The 24838-nt window shown below is 35.0% G+C and overlaps 1 protein-coding gene across 3 annotated transcripts in view; it reads right to left on the bottom strand.

The window, feature by feature from the left end:
* Nucleotides 1-1875: 1875 nt before the first annotated feature.
* Nucleotides 1876-24838, bottom strand: part of LOC129283271 (synaptonemal complex protein 1-like) — a 59079-nt gene continuing 36116 nt past the window's right edge. For 2 of the 3 annotated variants that reach the window (XM_064113909.1, XM_064113910.1), the window contains exons 14-25: nt 24050-24167; nt 23076-23228; nt 20668-20856; nt 18926-19099; nt 16554-16646; nt 14964-15110; nt 13076-13337; nt 12234-12287; nt 11093-11250; nt 10089-10247; nt 8438-8530; nt 1876-4740 (exon numbers count right to left, since the gene is read on the bottom strand). In XM_064113909.1, coding sequence (XP_063969979.1) covers nt 4567-4740; nt 8438-8530; nt 10089-10247; nt 11093-11250; nt 12234-12287; nt 13076-13337; nt 14964-15110; nt 16554-16646; nt 18926-19099; nt 20668-20856; nt 23076-23228; nt 24050-24167 — 1774 coding nt within the window. In that variant the 3' untranslated portion in view covers nt 1876-4566. The remainder of the gene's footprint in view (nt 4741-8437; nt 8531-10088; nt 10248-11092; nt 11251-12233; nt 12288-13075; nt 13338-14963; nt 15111-16553; nt 16647-18925; nt 19100-20667; nt 20857-23075; nt 23229-24049; nt 24168-24838) is intronic. The other variant, XM_064113911.1, reaches the window with a different exon arrangement.

Below are 24838 nucleotides of genomic sequence, written 5' to 3'. Positions count from 1 at the left end.
CAGTACAGTAGACGTCTTACCAGACGTTTCTTTGTCAACCATGTATGTGCGTATTGTACGTGGCCTATGGAGCTGCATGTCTTCGCACCGTACCCGTTGAAAATTGGCACGAGGCTGATGTTGAGTCTATACATGGAGAATGGATGCCTCATCATAGAGTTAGAGACAATTCGACATCTTTTTTTTCAGAATCATCATACCCGGATACCCCCATCATCATATCGTATTTATTCCAAATTACATGCAACATTCTTGTTGCTTTTAATTAACGAAATGCTATCACCACTTGATATTTAAGAGAATGTTTAGAAGAACTTGTAATTTATAAATAACTTGCGGAACATCCACTGTTGTGCGTATTTTGTGTTAGCATGCCCTTGATGATTTGGTGTATATTATCAGTATTTTCAAGATGTCGTTCTTAGTTAATTTGATTTATTGATATTTCATTAAACGTCAAACGAGTTCCCGTCTGCGTTTTGTTTGCTGCTAAGTTTGTTAATGTTTCATTTTACATTCAAATCCTGATGTGAATCTTAATGCCGTAACATTCTGTACATACGTTATGCATTTTGTAAATATGTTTGTTATTCAGGGCCCCATGGAAGACCACTACTTATTGGTGAATGGGCTACCCTGTCAAAATATCAGAAATAAATGAATATTTCCTAATCCATCAAATTACATATTGCCCTGCTTCATATGTGGCACGTTAATATACTGAGTAGAATAATTGATATATTCTCATTTTATTTATGTATGAATTCACCCCCCCCCCCGGGCTAATCATCCTTAAAAAGGCACCCTAAACGAGAATTCAAGGGCAGGCCACTAGAACTAGGACACGCTATACATGGATTTTGTGCACAGATGTCCCAGGTTTAGATGGTTAGCACTCTCTAAACAAGGATATTATTTTTGTGCAGCACATTTGCAAATTACATATTCTATTTAAACTGAGTTGGGCCATAGCGACCTAGGTTTTTTTTTAAATCAGGAGTTGAGTTTTTGACACTCATTTCGCGATCCGCCCTACCTGCAAAAACATCCCTTTTCCCCCATTATTTTTCTTCTCACAGATGCTGTCTTGTCAAATGGTAGTGACCCCTCCCCCCCAAAAAAAAAAATCTCCCTCAAAGTTGTAGGCCCTTAATATCTCCAATTCTCTTTCCCATTCCCCTCTCTCTTTCTTTCATTATCTCTCCTTTTATAATCATTTGATTTACCCCCCCCCATCTCTCTGCCAATCAATCCCTTTCCTTCCCTTCTGTCCCAATCCCTCTTATTTTTCTCTCTCTATGTTCTCTCTTTTTATTATCCTTTTGCTTTCCCCCTCAACTGTCTCCTTTATACCTCAGTCACATTTGCTCTACGACGAGTCGAAAAACAACCGTTTTAACACTTTTTGTACAGCTACATATAGGTGGTTTGAATAAAACGGCTGTTTTTGACTCGCCGCACGGCTGCTGTAGAGCAAATGCGACTTCAAAATCCTTTCACCTGGCTCCACAACCCCCCCCCCCTTCTCTCTCTATCACTGCAATCCCTCTACCCCCCTCCATCACCTTGTCTTCATCCATCCTTTCAACTCCCCACTCTTTCATTATATTTCTCCCTCTCACAATCATCATCCTTCCCCTCCTCTGTCTGCCACACCCCCCCGGCTTTTACCTTCTATCTGTATAATTTATATATATATATATATATATATATATATATGAAAGAAAGTGGAGAGTTGAGAGGAAGGATATACATATACGGTACTTATTGAAAATTATAACTTTTCTTAAAGCTCATCTCGATCTTCTATGGAATCTTCAAATTAATATTGCTTAGTATTGCTTAGAAGGCAGGACCAAGAGAATATAAAGCTTTCAGACAATTTAAAAAAAATTTATTTTCAGCATAACAAAAGATAACAAACAACTTGTATTGAATACTTGTAGCTATTTTAAATGTATTATCACATTCCATTTATATAGTTTGTCTATATATTTTCATTCGTCCCCAAAATCTGGCAGAAAAGGCAATTACAATTTCTTACTTTACATCTGATGTTACTAGATCACACATTAATAACTTCAATAAATATTAATAAATACATCAATGTCCAGGTAAATTGCAACGTTTATATTTTCTTACTATTTTTATATATGGATGAATTAATTAATGAACAAGAAATAGATTATATGTAAACATAAATAAATACATAAATATGGTAATAAATACATAGATAAATAAATAATCAATAAATATACCATGCATAAATTCAAATCACTAATATTTCAGGCACAAATTCAATTGATAAGGGTTTTTGCAGATAAATACTGGCAGTGAAACAATTTATATTCCATATGTTATGGAATGATTATGTTCAGACAAACTTATGTCGAATGTTGATACAATAATATGTTAGCTTCTATATTTCAGGTAAATTTTCATTGAAATGCTTGGCTCCGTCGATAGGTAAAATAAATTCATCTTTTTAAAGATTCTTAGCTTGAAAAACAAGTTCACATAAAACATGAGTTATTGATGTGAAGCTTTATAAAATATAAAATATCTTGGAATGTACCTAGTAAACACATCTTTAACGTATCTACAATTATTTACATTATTCTATTTTATATGGAGTTGTTTTGAAAATATTATAACACTATTGTGTAAAGAGCCATAGTAATGTTTTTAATAAACTCAAAACTAAATAACTTTTTGAAATATGTACAATATGTACACATGCAAAAATGTGAAAAAATGTATGAACAAGAAAATTAACAACAATTACACTTTTTTTTAAACACCAAGGCACAACAAGAAACTTGAGGTAAACATTAGACAGGCTAATTGAGAAACAAACACAACTGAATCACAAAGTTAATATAAAATACAGTACAAACTTTCATAAAATTAAAAAAATTGATGCGATATGATGAAACATGATAAAAAGAAAATGTGCAACAAATTATAACAATATATTAGTTTCAAGGAAAGAATCGTGAAGTGATTTTTTTTTTCTCTCTCTTCTTTGCACAGAATGCAGGTCACTCATACATAAAATTGTTTCTAACAAACAAAAATAATATCAGAAGCAAAAAAAAAAATGCATAGATATCTTTATAGGCCACTATTTCAAGTCAATAGTAAAACAACATCAAACTTCTTTTACACTGAAAAACCCCATCTCAGTATAAACCTACACAGTTATACAGGTAAATCATCATAATAGACAAGAGTTCTTTCCAAATCATTTTAGAATTCTTTCTTTTTGTGGGCAAGTAATGTGCATAGTAGTTGTCTTAATGCTATCTCAAATCCATCCAAATAGAACAACATCATTAATTAAAATAAAAGCATTACACATAATCATTCAACTCCATAAACAAATTAACCAAGCCTATTCTTCATAGTGGTTGAATAATATAAATATAGGCCTGTTACATAAAAGTTAGTAATGAATTGTACAAGGGTAATAGGGCGATTCCATGTGTCATACGGGACATTTTGACCACAATTTATAGTCTCTTAGCTGATTGCTTGGGCAATAAAAATATATTTCTTGTCAGTGATAAAGTTATAGTGATGTGAAAAACTGAATACCAACAGAAAATATTTGATTATGGGTGAATTAAAAGTAAAAATGTTGTGTGTCTTACGACACGCATAATTTTCACCTCTAATTCACCCATGGACAACATATTTTTATTGGTTGTCATTTTTTAGAGGACTACCCAGTAGTGCTTTGTTATTACCACAAAACAAATTGTAGTTCCTTCTTTGTTTGGACAGCAGGTTGAAAAATGTTGCAAAAATATAAAAAAAAGAAAGATATGCTGATTTTTCTAACATGGAATCGCCCAATACTCAATGACAAACCTTGTTGCATGCACATCACCGTCAGCATTCCCAGTATCATGTATTAGTCACATCGATGAAATGAACCAAAATTATCAATGGTATGCCAAACAAAATAGTATGTACAATAGTTACGTGCCGTATATACAACACAATTTTACACAGCTAGGCCTGGTGTGAAATCCCCTTTTATCTTTATGGTATCATCACAAAAGCTTTTATCTATTTACCATTGTTCAATGGTATTGAAAAGTTTTATCAGTTGCCTGAAGATCGCACCTCACGCAGGTTGCGTGAAACTCAGAGTTGCAATTAAATTTGATGAACCTCCAGTCAACCTTGTGAACTTGTGTTTATTATTCAAAGCTCTTCCTGTGAAGGACATCGAGCACTCTATACAAGGAAAGAATTCCCGAAGTATCATGAACTTCATATATATAATAATATATATTTCTAAGAGCCATGCTTATTTAACCATAATTTTCCAATTGATTTAACCCTATTTTTGCAGACCCCCAATCTGGAAAATAGGGATGATTTTGCTCAAAAATAGGAAGCAACAGTAATTCCTACAGAATTGTGCAATAATGGTATTAAAAAATATGAAAATCATATTGAAACAAGAGCTCAGAATGGCAAAAAAAAATCATATTTTTCCTCTAAATCTAGAATGCTTCTGAGGTTTACTATGGCCCCTGATGATAAAAATATTATTTAGTCAAAGAAACCATAGACAGCGTCGTTTTCAAACCAAGAGAGGTTGTTTTCTTTTGTTTCTTTGGTTGGTGCGTCCTTCTTCTTCTTCCTGCCTCTAGGAGAATCCCCCCATCCTTTGATCTTATAAGCTCTCTTTGGCGTCTTCCTTGCATTCTTGGTTGACTGGCATCCCTGCTCAAGAACATTGGAAAAAGGATGAAAACGGACAGTAATTTTGATATCAAAAGGGCAAGTTCGCTATGACATCAAGTTGGTTACTTAACTCATTGAGTGCTTGGTGCACGCTACGTATCCTACTATAACATGCCACACTCGTGCTCGCACGCCTACTATTGATTGCTTTGTGCTTGCATTGTTTCCTACCCTCGCCTGCTTCGTGCATGACTGCGCACATTCGGAATTACAATCATTGTTACGCCGTTTTGCATTGTATTGCGCATTGCATGCAAGCCTTAATTAGCACTATTGTGTGCAGTGCGAACTCTGCTTTCTGACAGATCAACTTACTCACGCAGTTTACATTCGACTTTTTCGAGTGTTTCTACATTTTTTACAAGATATGGCTCCGCCTCCGAGAGGGAAGAGACCTAGGTTTTTTTATCCATACAAAACACTCCACAAAATGGAACTACTTGATACAACTCATAGTTTAGCGGTTAAGATAAGAACCAATCCATATAATGAGGACACCATTATAAGAGTATGAAATTTCCTACAACTTTACTACACAATATTTTGTGGATAAACTAATCATTAGAGAGTTACAAGCAATTGTAATCATGACTATTGAAAGGAGTGAATACGACTCGCGATCCCAAAATCAATGTGGCACAGGGGGGTTTTGTGGCTGGCACAGGGGATTAGCATCGGATTAGCACTGTGGCGTTGGGTTAGTAGTGTGTATGGTATGTTAAGAGTTAACACCAGGGCCCCATCTTACAAAGAGTTACGATTGATCCAATCAACCACAACTATGGAAAGCCAGCATCGTCAACATATAAAATGCATATTTGTTCAACATATTTTCAAGATATGATGTACATTCATACATTCATCTTTCTCTTTCATGTAAGTAGCTCTGTGTGGTGTCTTCCTCCCATTCTTGGTTTGATTGGTTTCCTTGCTCAAGGCCCTGTTGCATAAAGATGGTAGCTTTGCCATCCAATGGTAACTACCATGAAATCCTTGATTTTGATTGGCTGATGAGCATTGTTACCATGGTAGTTACCATTAGTTACCATAATAGTAACTTTTATGCAACAGGACCCAAGAAAGAGATGACCTGAATCCCATGTGCCATTTAGAAGGGAATTCTAAAAGCTTGCCAGTGACTTGACAAACGTAGCAAAAAAGTAATGTTCACAAACTTGAAACAAATACGTTGAAATTAGGTTCATTGGAAAGAAACATTGATATACTCAGTAAACTGTCATATCAGCTGATTCACAGTCGGCTCATTCTCAACTTTTCTTGAATGGCCTTTCCTATATTTCATTGGGATTAGCACTTACACTTTCAAGAAAGATGTTACGTAAGCTTAATAATAATATATATATTATATTATAGGGAGGCGCGATAGCTCAGTCGGTAGAGCGGGGGTTTCGGATTCCGGTGACCCGGGTTCGATTCCCAAGTGGTGCGCTAGTGCCCTTTGGTAAGGCATTTATCCTCATTACCAGGTCCCTCGGAGAGGACCTTAAGCCGTTGGTCCCCTGGTTGCTTGCTCACAGGCATTCGTGCTTTCTTAGCAGTCAGGTAAAACAACCTCGGTATAACAATAACAATATATTGTGTATACATGTATTTTTAATGTTTTTATCCGTATAGACAGGACCCCTTGGCAGAACATTACTCAATTTTGAAAGGGCTACCCTGTATAAAGAAGACCAAATAAATAAATAAATCAATAATATAATACTTCTATGGGGCTTTTCCCATAAGGCCCAAAGTGCCTACAATGAAAATACTTAAAAGAAATTATATAATGCTAAAACTATGAAACTACAAACTACGAGAGAGATGTGTTTTTAATGCCTTCCGGACATAGCCTTATGTGGTAGTCAAATTCTAAGTAAAAAAAGACATGGTATAGACCAGGGGTGGTATTCTGAAAACGTTCTTATCTTTTATCTTATCTCATTGAGATAAGAAGACGCTAAAATGATTGCAAATCGGTATTCTGAAAATCTTCTTAACGCGTTCTTATCTCTGTAAGGACTGCCTCCTTCTTATCTTCAACACGCCCATTTTTTAGGATATTACCAATCAAAATGCGCTTTATATTGTCAGTTTAACCAATAGAAGCGTTCCTTATGTCAAGAGAGTATCATGGGCACTGCGCGAACACTGTTTCTGGCGCATTGCGCGAAATAGGCATTTTATACGCATTAAAAATGACTGATTATTATTTCAAGACACGTGCACAATAAGGAAAGAAAGAAAGAAAGAAAGGGAGGGAGGGAGGGAGGGAGGAAGGAAGGAAGGAAGGAAGGAAGAAAGAAAGGAAGTAAAGAAAAAAAGTAAATAAAGCAGGTACGAATAAAGAATAAAACAGGAAGAAAGAAAGTAAGTAGGTATATAAGAAAGGAGACAGAAAAGGGTCAGAATGAAGCAGAAAAAAAAATGAAAGGAACAAAGCAGAAAATAATGAAAGAGTAAACGAAAGAAAGCAAGCAAAAATAACTTAAATGAAGAAAAGGAAAGAAAGAAACTTAAAGGAAAAAACGAAAAAGGACCCAAAAAAAATTAAAAGGATAAAATGAAGGAATAAAAAACTGAAAAAACTGAAAAAATGAGTGAAAGAAAAAAAAGAAAGAGAAAAAGAAGGAACAAAAAAATGTAAAAGGTGAAGAAAGAGAGAAAAAAGGAAAATGAAACAATGAAAGAGAAATTAAAGCAAAAATAAAGACTAAAGAAAGAAATCGAAAGAAAGGTTAATTCAAAGAAAGAAAGGTTAATTCAAAGAAAGAAAGAAAAAGAACGAAAAAGGAAAAATAAAAAGGAAGAAAGATGAAGAATAAATGAAACAAAGTAAAATAAGAATAAGGAAGAGATTAAAAAATTCAAAAGAATAAAGCAAAAGATATAAATGAAGAATGAAAGAAAGGAAGATAGACAGATAGAAAGGAAGAAAAATTGAAAATAGATAAAGAAAGACAAAAGGACAGAAAAAAAGGTGAAAAACAAAATAAAGGGTGGATAAAAGAAAGGATGGAAAGAATACATGTTATTACCAGTGGCCATCTTTTTTTAGCAAGAAAGAACGCGAACATCGTGAGATGTGATAACCCTCTAGCTATCTTAAATATTATCATAAATATCGTAAAAGATAAGAAAGATAAAAGATAAGAACGTTTTCAGAATACCACTTATCTTTATTTTGTTCTTATCTTATTTAGCGCGCTTTGGTATTATGCGCGTGTAACAAATTTACGCGCTCAGCATAGGATGGAAAGCAAGATAAGAAAAAGATAAGAACAAAAGATAAGAAAAAGATAAGAACGTTTTCAGAATACCAATTTGAGAACGTGACGTAGATAAGAACAAAATTAAGATAAGAACGTTTTCAGAATACCGCCCCAGGTGACTAGGATGGTGTATGAGTGATCACGTTTGGAAATCATTTATTGTATCGTTCGTTTTTAGCCCATTGATTACTGGCTGCTGTCAAATTCTAATGAATATGTTAATCTTCCGGGGAATGTGATGAAAAGAAAATTAAAAAATGACAACATTAATAATCATGAAATCACAAATACTTATGTCAGCTAATTTGAAAGCCACCTTCATGGTTTATCTCAAATGACTTAATGTTGATCATGCACAGATGCAACTGTGAACTGATCTATTGCGAAAATCATAACTGTACCTTTTGTTTTTTGTCCATCTTATCAGTGTCTTCATCAGGATATAATTCATCATAGAGCTCTTGCTCTTTCTGTGTTGTGCTTTCTTCCATTAGCTGTGGAGAGAAAAAAATGAGAATTAATTGAAATGATCTATAATATTTAAATTCAAATAAACATTTATTTTCTTCCATTTCATTACATTTTTCGTAAACATAAATTCATACATAAATCAATTTGTTATGTAAAATATAAATATGTACATATACACATGTACATGTACATATAAGCTAAAGCCCAACACACAGTGTACAATCCTCTAGTAACAGCATTTGATATGAACATTCTAATCTGTAAAATCTAACTGATCAATGTTCTGAAAAGTTGTGGAGTATCAAAATTGAAATCCTAGGCTACTTTTGTCACTGATGACTTCAATTAAACAAGTGGAATGCCTCTGGCCGTCTCACCTGCATCACGCGATTCAATATAGCAGCAGTGCTGATTTTGAAAACTACTATAACTCGCACAAGATGTTCAGTGATACTTGGTTACTCTTATTTCCACGTTTTATGAACTAGACCAATACACTTATAGAGATATGATGGCAATTCAACAAATACCCCCAACGTGGCCAAAGTTCTTTGACCTTACATGACCTTTAACCTTGATCATGTGACCTGAAACTCGCACAGGATGTTCAGTGATACTTGATTACTATTATGTCCAAGTTTTATGAACTAGACCAACACACTTTCAAATTTATGGCTGTAATTCAACAAATACCCCAATTTGGCCAAAGTTCATTGACCCTAAATGACCTTTGACCTTGATCATGTGACCTGAAACTTGCACAGGATGTTCAGTAATACTTGATTACTATTATGTCCAAGTTTCATGAATCAGATCCATAAACTTTCAAAGTTATGATGGTAATTCAACAGATACCCCCAATTCGGCCAAAGTTCATTGACCCTAAATGACCTTTGACCTTGGTCATGTGACGTGAAACTCATGCAGGATGTTCAGTGATACTTGATTAACCTTATGTATAAGTTTCATGAACTAGGTCCATATATTTTCTAAGTTATGCTGTCATTTCAAAAACTTAACCTTAGGTTAAGATTTTGATGTTGATTCCCCCAACATGGTCTAAGTTCATTGACCCTAAATGACCTTTGACCTTGGTCATGTGACATGAAACTCAGGCAGGATGTTTAGTAATACTTGATTAACCTTATGGCCAAGTTTCATGAACTAGGTCCATATACTTTCTAAGTTATGCTGTCATTTCAAAAACTTAACCTCAGGTTAAGATTTGGTGTTGACGCCGCCGCCGCCGTCGCCGCCGCCGTCGCCGCCGCCGTCACCGTCGCCGTCGGAAAAGCGGCGCCTATAGTCTCACTCTGCTATGCAGGTGAGACAAAAATCATAGTGAAGTAATAGCACATGCTGTTATTAAACATTTTGGATAACCTTGTAGAGATTCAAAGATTATCCAAAGTTGTTGAAAGTTGAATGACAACATCCACTTAAGTTGGAATCTCCTTGATCTGAGGAGACAGATTAATACACACAACTAGGAATGGAATGGTACCTAACGGTTTGATGTTGTTAGTGATCTCCAAAGATAGATTAATACACAAAACTAAGAATAGAATGGTTACTACGTACCTTAATATTTGATGTTGTTAGTGATCTTTGAAGAGGTCCCTTTGGCGTTGGTTTCTGACTGATTTGAGGAGATGGTTTGATACGCATCGGCGTGACAGCCCGGCTTGGAACACGGCGATCTGTGTTATTGTGCTTCAGTCTGTGTTCCACTTCCTCCAACTACAAAGAAAAAAGAAATAATGAATTATTTCTTCTAAAATCCTGTACCCCGGCCATCATTGTTTTGGGTATATTTGCATGTTTTGGGGGTTTATTTATAAGATGATGTCTCTGTTTCTTAATAAAAAAAAGAAAAAACTTCAGCCTCTATCTCTTATTATCAAGTTTAGAATCAGATTCTAATAAATTTCATTGTCATCAACATCAATAACATCGCCCCCCCCCCACAGCTCCCCCAATGTCACTCTAACCCTCTCCGACCATTATCCAGTTAGTTTACCTTAAACTCCATCAGTTGTAATACAGATGAATCTCGGCTAGCCCCATCATCATCATAAATACCCCCATCCCCCACCCCTGCAAATAAAAATCCCCCTATAAAGCTCCCTCTATGGCCATTATCCAGATAGTTTACCTCAACTCCATCAGTTGTGACGTAGATGAATCGGAGCTAGCCCTATCATCATCAACACCCCCCTCCCCCCCCCCCCCCTAAAAAAAGAAAAAAATTATATATATATTTATATCCCTTTATAGCGCCCTCTAAGACCATTATCCAGTAAGATTACCTCAAACTCCATCAGTTGTGATGTTGATGAATCAGAGCTGGCCCTATCATCATCCATTCATCATCAACACCCCCCCCCCCAAAAAAGATATATATATATCTCCCTCGTTTGCACCCTTTAAGACCACTATCCAGTTAGACTACCTCAAACTCCATCAGCTGTGATGAAGATGAATCTGAGCTAGATAATCATCATCATAATTACCCCCCCCCCCCTCCCCACAAATAAAAATCCCCCTATAAAGTGCCCTCTATGGCCATTTTCCAGTTAGATTACCTCAAACTCCATCAGTTGTGATGTTGATGAATCAGAGCTGGCCCCATCATCTTCCATCACATCATCGTCAGCAAAGGCTACATTACGCTTCAAACGGGCCGAGTTATGTTGCTTCAGAATGCTACGCTGGGGGGTGGTTCGTGGTGTCATCGCTTTGACTACATAATAACAGAGAGGAATTAAAATTTTAAAACATGTTTTTCACATTTTCGCCTATCATTACTTCAGCAATCAATGATTCGTGAAATGAGGAAAATTAGGTTATTTCAGAATGATTTGCTGTGGTGTAGACCGTATACTATGTATATAAATATTTACAGGCAAAGAGATGCAATGCATTAAGATGTTTTGAAATTTGTATGTCACTGACAATTTCAGAGTCTAACAATGTATTTAGTATTTAGTAGAGTATTTTATTCAAACCATATCAAGCACAAACAGTGGTACAAAGCACAACATCAAATAACTCAGAATGATAGGTTTGGGACCCAAGTGAAGCACAGCTTGTGGACAGGGTTCTTTTACATAGTGGTATATCACAAAAGTAACATATTCACAAAGATTATGGCCCGTATTCTTTATTCAGGTTTAACTTAAACTCAGGTTTAAAGTTGTGGTTTAAGTATGGATAGCCAATTGTTACATAAATCACTAACAGTAGAGATATCATATTTCAGCTCATTTGGCTCTCAAGGCATTAATAATTGTCTAGGAAGTATAAAAAGATGATTGTCTTCACCATCAATGAATCAGAAAAGAGCAAAATATATATGAAACATACAACTTAATAAAGATTTTGACTTTTGGCTTCCTATAATCAGGCATGAGAATGACTTTCTTGAAAAATATCTGAAAGGAAATTAAACCTACGGACGGGGTCCCAGGGGCAGCGCCCCCTGAAGCTCCTGGGCTTTAGCATTTAACTGACGCAGTGTTTAAAGACCTCCGTTGCCATACCTTATGCTGTCATTGCACAGGCGTATATATGTATCAATTCAAACTAATTAAGTTTTTGCTTCAAATATTTTTTTCAAATCCTCACTTCGAGGGGCTCTGAATTCAGAAAACAGTGATATGTGATGGTGATCTACCACTGAGCCATCAAAATGATAATTCAATCTCTCAAGGAATTTAAACTCACTGGTCAAAGGAGTTCTGATGTTCTTAGAACCAATGTTGTCAGAAGGTTTGCATCCTGGATGGAATAAATGGATTGGATAAAAAAAATCTGATGAACTAAGACTCTGATGAAAGACAACGCTATTTATTACTACTATATGCATCTAGAACTCTATCTATATATTTATAAAAAAACATGTTAACGTCCTCCTGCAACTCAAATTCCAAGATTGCTCCAATATTGGTTACAGGAGCAAAAAGGAGGGTTGATAAATTTGATGGAAAATTTTGCATAGGTTTAGTGTTCATAATTTGGTATCATATTAAAAGTAGAAGAAGCAATCACTATCAACACCTTACACTTTACAATATTGACAAATTAGGGTCCTACATGTAGCTGTCTTAGGATGATCTTGTAGCTTCAAATTGATAGGACAAACATGTATCAACACCTTACACCTTTCTACTGCTAACAACACCTCACATCCTAATCCCACAGATATTAACACTTATTACTATTGATTAGTGTTCTATGTGTCTTGTGATTGGCTTGTATTTTGGTGTTGATAGTAGCAGTAACATAAACCAACAAGTTACTTTTACTATTAGTAACTACATGTAGTATCAACACCTTAAACCTATTAGCAACACTAATTATTATTGATTGGTGTTCTAGGTGTCTTACGATAATCGTTTAGTTTGGTGTTGACAGTAGTAGTAGCTTCTATCAACACCTAACACCTATTAACAACACTACTTACTATTGATCGGTGTTCTTGGTGTCTTGGGATAATCTTTTAGTTTGGCATTGACAGTAGTTGTAGCTTCTATCAACACCTAACACCTATTAACAACACTACTTACTATTGATCGGTGTTCTTGGTGTCTTGGGATGATCTTGCATCTTGGTGTTGATAGTCGGAGTAACTGGAGTCCTAGGAGCAACCTTTGACACATTCTTTTGAGTTTTTGGTGTTGGACATTGCTGCTTTTCTTGAGTCTTTGGTGTTGGACTTTGGTGCTTCATCACAGCTTTCTCAGCTGCTGTTTTAGCTGCTTTCTCAGCTTCAATCAATTTCTCTTCTACCTTCTTGGCGTCAGCGACGAGTTTGTTGATTTCCTCATCCTGTTGATATGAAGTGAATGAGTTTGAAAAATAAAAACAATGAGTTTTACATGTACAGCTGTGACTAATGACAAGCTTGTTTTAGTAAAACATGCAATTACATTAAATTTTTGTGGCATAAGTTTATCAACATTACTACATGTACTGATTCCTTCAAATAAAAACTCAGGGGCAAATAAACAAATATATAAATTTGATGTAATAAGTACATCATTCAAAGTTTGAAGGAATTTTCATACCTTTTGCAATCAGCATAAGATATGAACCTATTAAATCAAAATTGCTTTACACTGCTTGTATGGACTATGAAAATTCCTTTCAAATTTGGGGGCATATATAAGACTATACATACACAAATTAATGTACATGTACAATAACTTATGTTATGAAGTCAAAGAGATTTTCATTATTTTACAATCAGCATAAGATATGGACCTATCAAATGAAAATAGCTTTACACCGCTTGTACAAATAATGAAAATTCCTTTCAACTTTCAGTTCAGGGGCACATGTACAACTACATTGAAAAATTGATGTAGCAAAATACAATTTGAAATTTGAAGGCATTTTTTATTGTTTTTACGATCAGCATTAGATATTAACCTTTTCAATTGAAATAGCTTTACATCGCTTGTATGAATGGTGTAAATCCCTTTCTAATTCAGGGGCATATGTACAACCTTACAAACACAATTTAATGTACAAGATTTTACATTATGAAGTCAAGAGATTTTCATTGTTTTTACAATCAGTATAAGATATGGACCTATCAAATCAAAATAGCTTTACACTACTTGTACAAACAAGAAAATTCCTTTCAACTTCAAATTCAGGGGCAAATGTACGAATGCATGTACAAGATCTCATATTATTAAGTCAAAATAGATTTTCATTGTTTTTACAATCAGCATAAGATATGGACCTTTTAAATCAAAATAGCTTTACACTACTTGTACAAACAAGAAAATTCCTTTCAACTTCAAATTCAGGGGCAAATGTTCAAATGCATCAAATATATTTGATGTAACCAAAAAAAAAACACAGTTTGAATTTAAAGGCATTTTCATTGTTTTTACAATCAGTATAAGATATGGACCTATTAAATCAAAATAGCTTTACACTGCTTGTATAAACAATAAAAATTCCTTTCAACTTTGAGCTCAGGGGCACATACAAGTACAACTATATCAAAAATTTGATGTAACCAAAATACAATTTGACGTTTAAAGGCACTATCATCATATCTACTATCAGTACTAGATATGAACTCATTAAAATTAATGGTCATTATTTACATCAGATAGGAAAGGTCATTTCTATAAGCATAGTGGAGTCTTTCCTCAAAATATCTGTAAGCTTATGAAGTTACCACTAAGCACTTAAATGCCGACACGTACACGATATCCAAGGCGCAATCTTATTGATCAATACGCAGTATTGAGAATCTTCTTGGCATGATCGACCAAAACGCACGAAACTATGTATTTAAGTGTGACATTATTAAAGTAATACTTAAGTCATACCTGGTGTATATCATTTACCACAAGACACGGTCAACAGTCACTTGTAAAATTGCAACTTTTGAAATGCCCAACTGATTTTAAGAAGACCCTAATTAGATCCTACCTTTTCCTTGAGCTGGTTTTCTAATGATGTTATTTTCTCTTCCTTTTTATCACCATCATCCTCCAGACACCTTTTAGAAGATTCAACATCTTCCATCTTCTTCTTCAAAACATCCATCTCATCTTCTAGTGTCTTTCTCTTGGTCTCCTGTATAACAAATAGATGGAATATATAGAGTCAGAAAAAAATATCATTTATGAAAAAAAATCCTACTAAATACATTATAATTCATCAAGAAATTTACCCACATTGAGCTGCACTCAACCAAGGTGAGGTGAATGGGTATTTGGTAGGAAAAATTCTTTAGTGTCTATTGTGGCAGCACAGCTATACCCGGTGTAAAAATAGCAGCTCTTTGTATCCTCGGGCAAAAAACACTTTATAAATCCAGCTATTAATATTATTATCACTATTATCATTAGGAGTAATACAGTAGCAGTAATCATCGTTGGGGAAAGTACTCTTAAACTAGATGGATTCTTCAGACGGTTCTTAAGTTATGAATAACAAGTACAAGATATTTCACAATACATAATAACCTCTTTGGCCCGTATTCTGAAGTCGGGTTTGACTTAAACTCAGTTTTAAAGTTGTTGGTTAAGTATAGATAGCCAATTGTTACATAAATCACTAACAGTAGAGATATCATATTTCAGCTCATTTGGCTCTCAAATCATTTATAATTGTCTAGGAAGTATAAATAGATGATTGTCTTCAACATTGAAGAATCAGGAAAGAGCCAGTAAATATAAGAAACATACAACTTAATACAAATTTTGACACTTTTGGCTTCCCATAATTTTAGCAGAGAGTTAGACCATAGTCTAAGTTAAACCCAACTTCAGAATACGGGCCCCTGACTATTAACTTTTGACCTCATGACACCAAAGTGCAATCAGGGCCCTGTCTTTAAGAGTTATGATTGATCCGATCAATCTGAATCGTATGGAAATCTATCCATACCATGATTTTTTCAACAAGAAATTTGCACAATCTCCTTAGTAAACAAAAATAATCGCACTGAATCTTCAAGAGAAAAAAGAATGTATGAGCATTCATCATATCTAGAAAATATTTTGAACAAATCTGCTCTTTAGATGTTGACGTGGCTGGCCATCCATTTTTGTGGTCGATTGGATCAATCGCATTTCTTTGAAAGTCGGTGTACTGATCATCGTTCCTCCAATATGCATACATGAACCAAGTTTGCAGTTGACATTCCAACTATTTTTTTTTCAATGCATATAATGACCTCTATGACCTTTGACCTCAAGAGACTAAATCTAATCAGGTCATCGTCCCTCCAACATGCATACATGAACCAAGTTATAGTTCTCCAGTTACTATGAGAATGAGATATGCCAATGTAAGTAATGACCTCTGTGACCTTTGAACTTTGACCTTATGACACCAAAATCTATTCAGACCATTTCTATGTAATTAAATTAAATTCAATTTCAATTCAATTTCAATTCAATTTCAATTCAATTTCAATTCAATTTCAATTCAATTTCAGTTCATTTTCAATTTTAATAAATGAGCTGTGACTTTTACCTCTGACCTTGAGAAAATAATGAAGAAAAACATTACCTCATCTTTCTTGGCGGTAGTTTGATTAGACACTTCCTTCTTGATTTCATCGATGATGGCGCACTTATCCTCAACTATCTTGTCATAGTTCACCTGAATAACATTAACCAACATAGGAATATGAACAGCCCTCTTAGAAGGTGAAGAATAATGTGATTTGATCCTTAAAATTGACAAACATTCACGCACATGTACACGGCTTGAAGATTAAGATGAAGAATGATGTGATTTAATCCTCAAATTGGCATCAATAATTAATTTATTCATTTCCATACCCACGTAAGGAGTATACATCAGTAAAATTATAGGATAATACCAAATTTGCTCATTTAAAGTTATAAACAGTAACTTCATTGTTTTCAACCTGTTTCCAATTAAGAATGTATAATGATTAGCTGAAGTTTATCATTCTCTTTTTAGTCATACTCCAGTACTCAAGTAATTGCTATGATTCAGAAATGAGAAAGAAACTGCAAACATGTTTCCTACAGGAGGCACTGAACCTGTATGGATTATCACATGGGTGAGTAGAGGGACTGTTTCATAGGATCCATGACATTTGCTCCACAGACAATTGCTCAGCTGATGATACCATACACTAAAGGAATGACCAACTTTAACCCTGAAACACTATGCCCTATCTGAAACCCAACTCTAAACCTAAAATAAGGCCCTATTACAACCTTAACCCTTTATCTTCAATGAAATAAGCCGCATAATTTTTTAGCAGATGTCGTGTCATCATTTAAAAAAAGCTATTCTAAAAGTTACAAACCTTCTTACAATAAACTGTGATTTACATTTACTCAAGTTGAATTGTGCAGATTTTGCATTGTTTCAATTTAAAACAAGTGGAATGCCTCAGGCGGTCTCACCTGCATCACGCGATTCAATATAGCAGCAGTGCTGACTTTGAAACCTACTATAACTCGCACAAGATGTTCAGTGATACTTGGTTACTCTTATGTCCACGTTTTATGAACTAGACCAATACACTTACAGAGATATGATGGTAATTCAACAAATACCCCCAATTTGGCCAAAGTTCATTGACCTTATATGACCTTTGACCTTGATCATGTGACATGAAACTCGCAGAGGATGTGCAGTGATACTTGTTTACTCTTATGTCCAAGTTTCATGAATCAGATCCATAAACTTTCAAAGTTATGATGGTAATTCAACAGATACCCCCATTCGGCCAAAGTTCATTGACCTTTGACCTTGGTCATGTGACCTGAAATGCGCACAGGATGTTCAGTGATACTTGATTACTCTTATGTCCAAGTTAAATGAACTAGACCAATATACTTTCAAAGTTATGATGGTAATTCAACAAATACCCCCAATTTGGCCAAAGTTCATTGACCCTAAATGACCTTTGACCTTAATCATGTGACCTGAAACTTGCACAGGATGTTCAGTGATACTTGATTACTATTATGTCCAAGTTTTATGAATCAGATCCATAAACTTTCAAAGTTATGATGGTAATTCAACAGATACCCCCAATTCGGCCAAAGTTCATTGACCCTAAATGACCTTTGACCTTGGTCATGTGACGTAAAACTCATGCAGGATGTTCAGTAATACTTGATTAACCTTATGTCTAAGTTTCATGAACTAGGTCCATACATTTTCTAAGTTATGATGACATTTCAAAAACTTAACCTTAGGTTAAGATTTTGATGTTGATTCCCCCAACATGGTCTAAGTTCATTGACCCTAAATGACCTTTGACCTTGGTCATGTGACATGAATCTCAGGCAGGATGTTCAGTAATACTTGATCAACCTTATGGCCAAGTTTCATGAACTAGGTCCATATACTTTCTATGTTATGCTGTCATTTCAAAAACTTAACCTTAGGTTAAGATTTTATGTTGACGCCGCCGCCGCCGTCGGAAAAGCGGCGCCTATAGTCTCACACTTCTATGCAGGTGAGACAAAAAGCATATTTTCATGCATAGTGTGCTGAAATATAGATGAAAATCATTTCCAATACAGTCATAGCTTCTACATCGTGCACAAATACCACCAATACAAATACTAAAACATGACTTCTGTGTCCCCTAAATGGGCGCAGGCATAATAACGGAAGTTAGTCGTTCAAAAAAGGTTATCATTTAATTGAATTGCCCATGAGAATAATCGTGGGTTTTTTTTCAAATAGTATTGATTGTCAACTATTAGTGTACATTGTATCAACATAATCAAATATCAATCAAATATAATTACAGTATAAAGTATATGTATAAATTCAGCACAATGAAATATGGTGTGTGTGTGAATTAAGGTAGTCATTATAAAGATCATTTAGAATAAGATCTGTAAGTGCATGGGGCCTTTTCTTATAATGATTTTGTTGAGTACCTTGTAAGTATTCATAGCTTCTTCAAAGACTTGTCTCTGCTCTTCCTGTGCAGCTGCTGTCAACTTTTCTTTCTTCTCTGCTATTTCCTTCAGTTCACAAAGCTCAGTCCTATCTTTCTTCATGGTTTCTATATCAGCTTGTGCTGCTTTCAAATCCTTCTCCAAGTCACTGACCTAGGGACGTTACATGAAAGAAATAAACAGAGATTTTCACGTATGCCTTCTGCATGAAATATTCCTCATGAGAAAAAAAAAGAAAAAAAAAAATTAAAACGAAATATGAATATCTATATTTTATTGTTCAAAATAGACATAAAATGAAATACTCTGCTTTGCCCAATTGATCATGGGCCCGGCAGCCGCTGTGCAGCGCCAGATTGACGGGGTTCTATTCCTTTAATTGTTGAACACCAAAGAGGGTAGCAACAACTCCCATCTTTTAACGTCTATTGGTCTGATGCCGCCAGGGTTTGAACTCCTGACCTCCGATTGTGAGACAGACGCTCTACCAACTGAGCCAACACACCAGTCTTGAAACAATTTAATGATGAAACAGGTTATATAATTACAATAATATTGTTCTTATATATACAGAAGAACATCAAGAATATGGCAAGGAACATTGTTTTCTCTACCATCGCAAACTAAAATTGTTTTCTTCACCATTAAAACATGAGGAAAGTGCAAAGTAAACCTAAGAAACAATTAAAAAGACTGGGGGGGGGGCTGAATCAGCCCCCCCCCTCGACATTTTTCGCGATAAATCTGTAACGCGAAAAGCTGGCGCTGCGCTGTTCCATTACTTTTTTTTTTCAAGTCTTGCGCAACTTTTGAGACCAAATTTGCGACACCCGGGTACGTGGTCCGAAATTTCGCAACATTTTGTAAGTGCATGTCGACCCGAAATTGCTCAAAAACGTGAATTTGTGTACAAATCCAATGCAAATTGTGTTTTTAGCCAAAATTCATAAATGTATCATTATTTTCAATTTTACTAATCAAACTTAATTAATTTCATCTTGTTTATGGTCAGAATAAAGTAGCGGACGATTTCCATTGAAAAAACAATAAAAACACAAGGTCGAAAAACAAAGAAATACATAAGAAATTAAAAAAACAATAAAATACATAAGAAAAGAATGGTGATATTGAACTTTTTTTAAAGTACATTTGATCAGAATCCTTTAAAGAGTCTGTGAATAAAAAATTAGCAGTTTAGAGGCCTTATTTAGTTAATTAGAGCAAATCTTTGATTTTACGCATAAATTAGCATAATTAATAAATTATGAGATTTTTCGGAAAATTTGATTCTACAGTCTTGGAGATTATGCCATGGGTAATGCACGTGCCAATTTTCGTCGCGATCGCGCGGTCAACGGCCGAGATCATAGGGGGGGCTGAATCAGCCCCCCCCCCCCAGTCTTCTTAGGCATCAAAATAGCCCAGTCTATTTAGGGTTAAGGTGCCTTTCAGCGCTCATGCATTCAATGAATCAAACCTGCTTGGTACCAATTCACCTCACCTGGGTTGAGTGCAGCACAATGTGGGTAAATTTCTTGCTGGAGGAAAACACGCCATGGCTGGGATTTGAACCCACGTCCCTCTGATTGCAAGACAAGAGTCCTAACCACTAGACCACGGCACCCTCACAAGGTTTACAAGGTTCAAACACCTCAGTTATATCATACATGTACATCCATTGATGTCTTTACAAACAGTTTTCTGAAAGAGCGCCCTCTTACCTCTTCTTCAAACAATGTTTTCTGTTTGGTGGTCGTAGTTAACTTCCCTTTCAGAGTTTTGATCTCTTGCTGCAAGTCTTTGATTTGCTTAGTCTTGCCTCCAGTCTGTCCATGAAGCGATTTATTTTTATCTTCCAGGTTACACTTGTCCTTCTTCAGTTGATCCAGTTCTTCAGTCAGCTCTTGGTTCTTTTTATACAGTGATAAAAATGGAACAAAAAGAATGAAATGTTGGATTATTTGATATTCTATACAACATTAAGTAATATATGATTAATGCTAAATGAAATTAGTTGCAGTAAAACACTGATTTGTGAGAAAGTCTGTAAAACCAAGGTTAAGTATTACTATATCATCGTGGATCTAGATCTGGTACAGTTACATAAACTGAACTTTGTGAAATCATAAAATCTAAGCTGAAAAACGATCACACTGAAGATCGCCAACACAGCACACGTGGGACAGTGGATATTATTATTGCTGGAATAAAGACCCGAATCTGCGCTTATTTTACTTATTTCTCAGCAATTACACAATTTGTTCCAGAATCCTTTGGCACATATTTCTTTTTCATACAAACAGACACTTGGGTGGTTATTATATTGGATTCTGTAAAAAGTCATTTGAGATCGTTACCACAACTGGCATTTATCTTTAATCATGAAGTAGTAGTTATAGAAGAAGTATACTGCTGTCCAATAACAAAATGAAACAACTGTGGAATGTGTTTCTTATCAAAAGAGGAAAATATGTCATAATCTTATGTGGAAATATATACAGTGCCTTGCTTTTGAAACATCTGTATTTAAAAGTTGGGGGGCTATGCAACTAGAATTACTTTATCATCATGTGGAGCATAAAAGAATATCCCAAATCAAGAACAAAAAAATCAATAAAAAATAGAGATGCATCCTTTTGTCATGGGACAGCAATATACATCTTTGTAGCACTAGCATTGGTAAACAGAAAGAAATGTCAGATTCTGTATGTCTAAGATATTAATCACTATATATGAAATGAAATAGAATGAAGGTATAATAACCATTCTACAATTAGTTACAAATACATAGAGAAGCAAGATATTTAGGACTATTAGTAGTAGTTTTAGTAGAAATACAATAGAAATATTGGTTTTCAGATTTAGTAATATTTGTTAGTTGGTATTATATGTAAATAGCTTTTGTTCTGCTCTGAAGCGCCTTGAGCATCATCAAGATGGAAAGTGCGCTATACAAATCTCATTTACCGTAAGTAACGGTCTATTAACCGCACCTTTTTCTTGGCGGGATAGAAGCAAAAGTCGGGGGTGCGGTTTATCCACGGTGACGGGTCTGAGCCAGCCCGTCGTAACCCCTCTGCCAGTTCACAACACATCGAGTGGTCGGGCGTAGCCGCCCAGGGCAATGTCGTTTAGAGGGGTATGAGCTGCGGGTAATGAGAAGCGATTATAACAAACGCACCCACCTTCATGACACTAATTTCGACTTTATTCTCGGTTCAAAGCAGCGAAGTTCCCTGGCTAAGTTCAAAGAGAAGCCAAGCATACTCGGTAATATTTTGTCACAGCTGAGCGAGCACGAGAGTTGAGTTAGCTGAGCTAGCTTGTGTTGTATATATATATTGTGGTTATAGTGCGACTTAAGCTGGCGCTATTCATTTTAACCCTCGATCCCCTCCAAAGTCCCGTTTCGCGCCAGCTTATTTTTTCTTTCCCGTTTGCTTTTCATAAGATACCATGTACACCACGCAACGAGAGACACGGCACGAAGCCGTCAAAACAACTGTAAAAAATGTCAATTTCTTTGTTTCTTGAACCTTCCTGTAATCCTGTATCCAAAATTCATGCGAAGACATCGAATGCTAGACAAATTCTGAAAGTGATTGTGAGTTTGTGATGCAAGAAATGTGAATGTTTCTTCCTCCTACGGCGGGAAAGACACAGATCATTATTTGATAAGATGTACTGGTACCGTATCGTAGTTTGCAATGTACAAGAACGGCAGTGCTGTGTGTGTGTACACTGTGAGGTGAGTGAGTGTGTAAGTGGCCAATATTGTCGGGACCTTTCTTTCTTGCAAACATTTGTAGATGAATTGATCAAGAACAGCAGATTTCCGCATACCGGTAATCTCTTTGGATACTTTGAAATCTTTAACTTAGTTTTTGTTTCTTCTACCTCAAATATAATGTGAGGATTTTTTTTTTTTTTTTTCCAAAGTTGGGGGTGCGGTTAATCCACGGGTGCGGTTTAAAGTCTGTTACTTACGGTATTATTATTATAATCATTATTATCGTGGTAGTTGTAGTAATTGCATTTTAAAGCATTTACAAGAACATAATCACCAACTTTCTCTAACCCCAAAATAAGTGATCTACATGCATTGTTTAATTATCAAAACAATGTATACCTGTTTCTTTTCCTCCTCTAAAAGAAGGTTGAAGTCATCATGTTGTTTCTCATTCTGGATCTTAAGATCATCATTAGCTTTCTCTAAGGCAGCCTTGGCATCAATCACAGTCTGTAATTTGGTCTTCTCTAATTTAATATCATTTTCAAGTATCTTTCAAAAAGAAAATTTGAATTTATTAACAATAACACAAATAATCATGTCAATGTAAAATACACATACACACAGACATATTAAACATTCATGGATGTCACTTACAATTGATACAAAAGTCTGAAAAATCACCAGGAACATTTTATTTTGTATGGTATAAATGTGTTTTTTACGAATGTTTGGTCTGAAATTAGGCTTTAGCATACGTGTACATTTGTAACAAAGTGCAATATAATTCATTATAATTATTCATAAGTGCAATCAATCACAAGGTTTTGTTTTACTGGGCTCCTGGGTCCCGTAACACAAAGGTTAGCGCTTGATGGCTAATTTCAAAGAACAATTCTGATTGGTTCATAGTCAGTCTACTTAGCAAAATGCGCATGCAAGGCGGATCTTGATTGGTCATTTCATTTAGCGATTAATCGCTAACCTTTGTGTTACGGCGCCCTGGTGTAGGATTGATTTGGGTACTAATGCAGCTTTATAATTTAGGGATGATTAGTGTCACCCCAAGAGATCATTGATTTATCAATTCAAATGATTTCATACTCCTATAACTTTTTACATGATGAGAACGATTTGTTATTAATTGGAGTAACATTTCACTGATATCAAATTACTAGTATATTATTATGAAATAATGATGAATTTTCATATTTTGGGACACAAAAGAAATACCAATGCCCTCTACAGTCAGGAAATTAACTTATATTTCTTTTCTGTTATCAATCTAAATAGTTCAAAAGAATACATTTAATCTACAACATAACAAAAACATTAATTTAATTAACATACTTAGTTGATTTAGCACAATTTACCTTGATTTTTGCATGAAGATCTTCAATCTCTTGCTTACATTTGTCCAGTTCTTGTTCCAAGATCTGCTTGTCTTTCCTTGTGTATTCAATGACTTCAACTAGTTTAGCATTCTCAGAGCTAGATGAGCAGAGAGAGAATGATAACAAAATTGATTTCAAATATTTAGGATCCTTTTTATTAAAGATTTTTTTTTTAAAGGAAATGGAAACAAACCCTTGACGATCAGACAGACACACACATACATGTATACTAACTTATGGTGGAATTTTAGGACATATTTTTTTTGTTTTTTTAGAAGAAATTCTATGTGACCAAAGAGTTTTGTATCAGTAGAGTCTGGCACATCTATGGAAAATTTACTATAAAATATTTAACCAATTAAATCAAAACTTGAAGAAATAGCTTTTTTTTTAATACCATGATTCTGTATGCACTGGACTTAGAACAATACTGTCACTGCCTGGTAATTTATATATATATTATCTCCTATTATGACCTCTAATGGCATCTGAAAGTATTTTTTATCTTGTGGAAAAGGGGCTATAGAAATTTCAACTATATCTTCTATCAATGTGATTTTTTTTTTTAGCTCTACCCCTATATGTCATGGGGAATATCCAGAGTATGCTGTGCATCCTCAGTTTAGGTATGAGATATGTGTGTCCCTGGTTGCCAGGCAAAAAAAAAAAATGTCATATTCCCACTTGTTCTTTTGTATTTTATTATATGAAAAGAGGTTTATTTAAAAAATTCTACCCAAACTAAAACAATTGGATTTACAAGTGATA

Source organism: Lytechinus pictus, chromosome 19 (assembly GCF_037042905.1).
Source record: "Lytechinus pictus isolate F3 Inbred chromosome 19, Lp3.0, whole genome shotgun sequence".
In the NCBI taxonomy this organism is placed as follows: domain Eukaryota; kingdom Metazoa; phylum Echinodermata; class Echinoidea; order Temnopleuroida; family Toxopneustidae; genus Lytechinus; species Lytechinus pictus.
The sequence above is the reverse complement of the archived record's forward strand: the minus strand, read 5'-3'. Positions and strand labels throughout refer to the sequence as shown.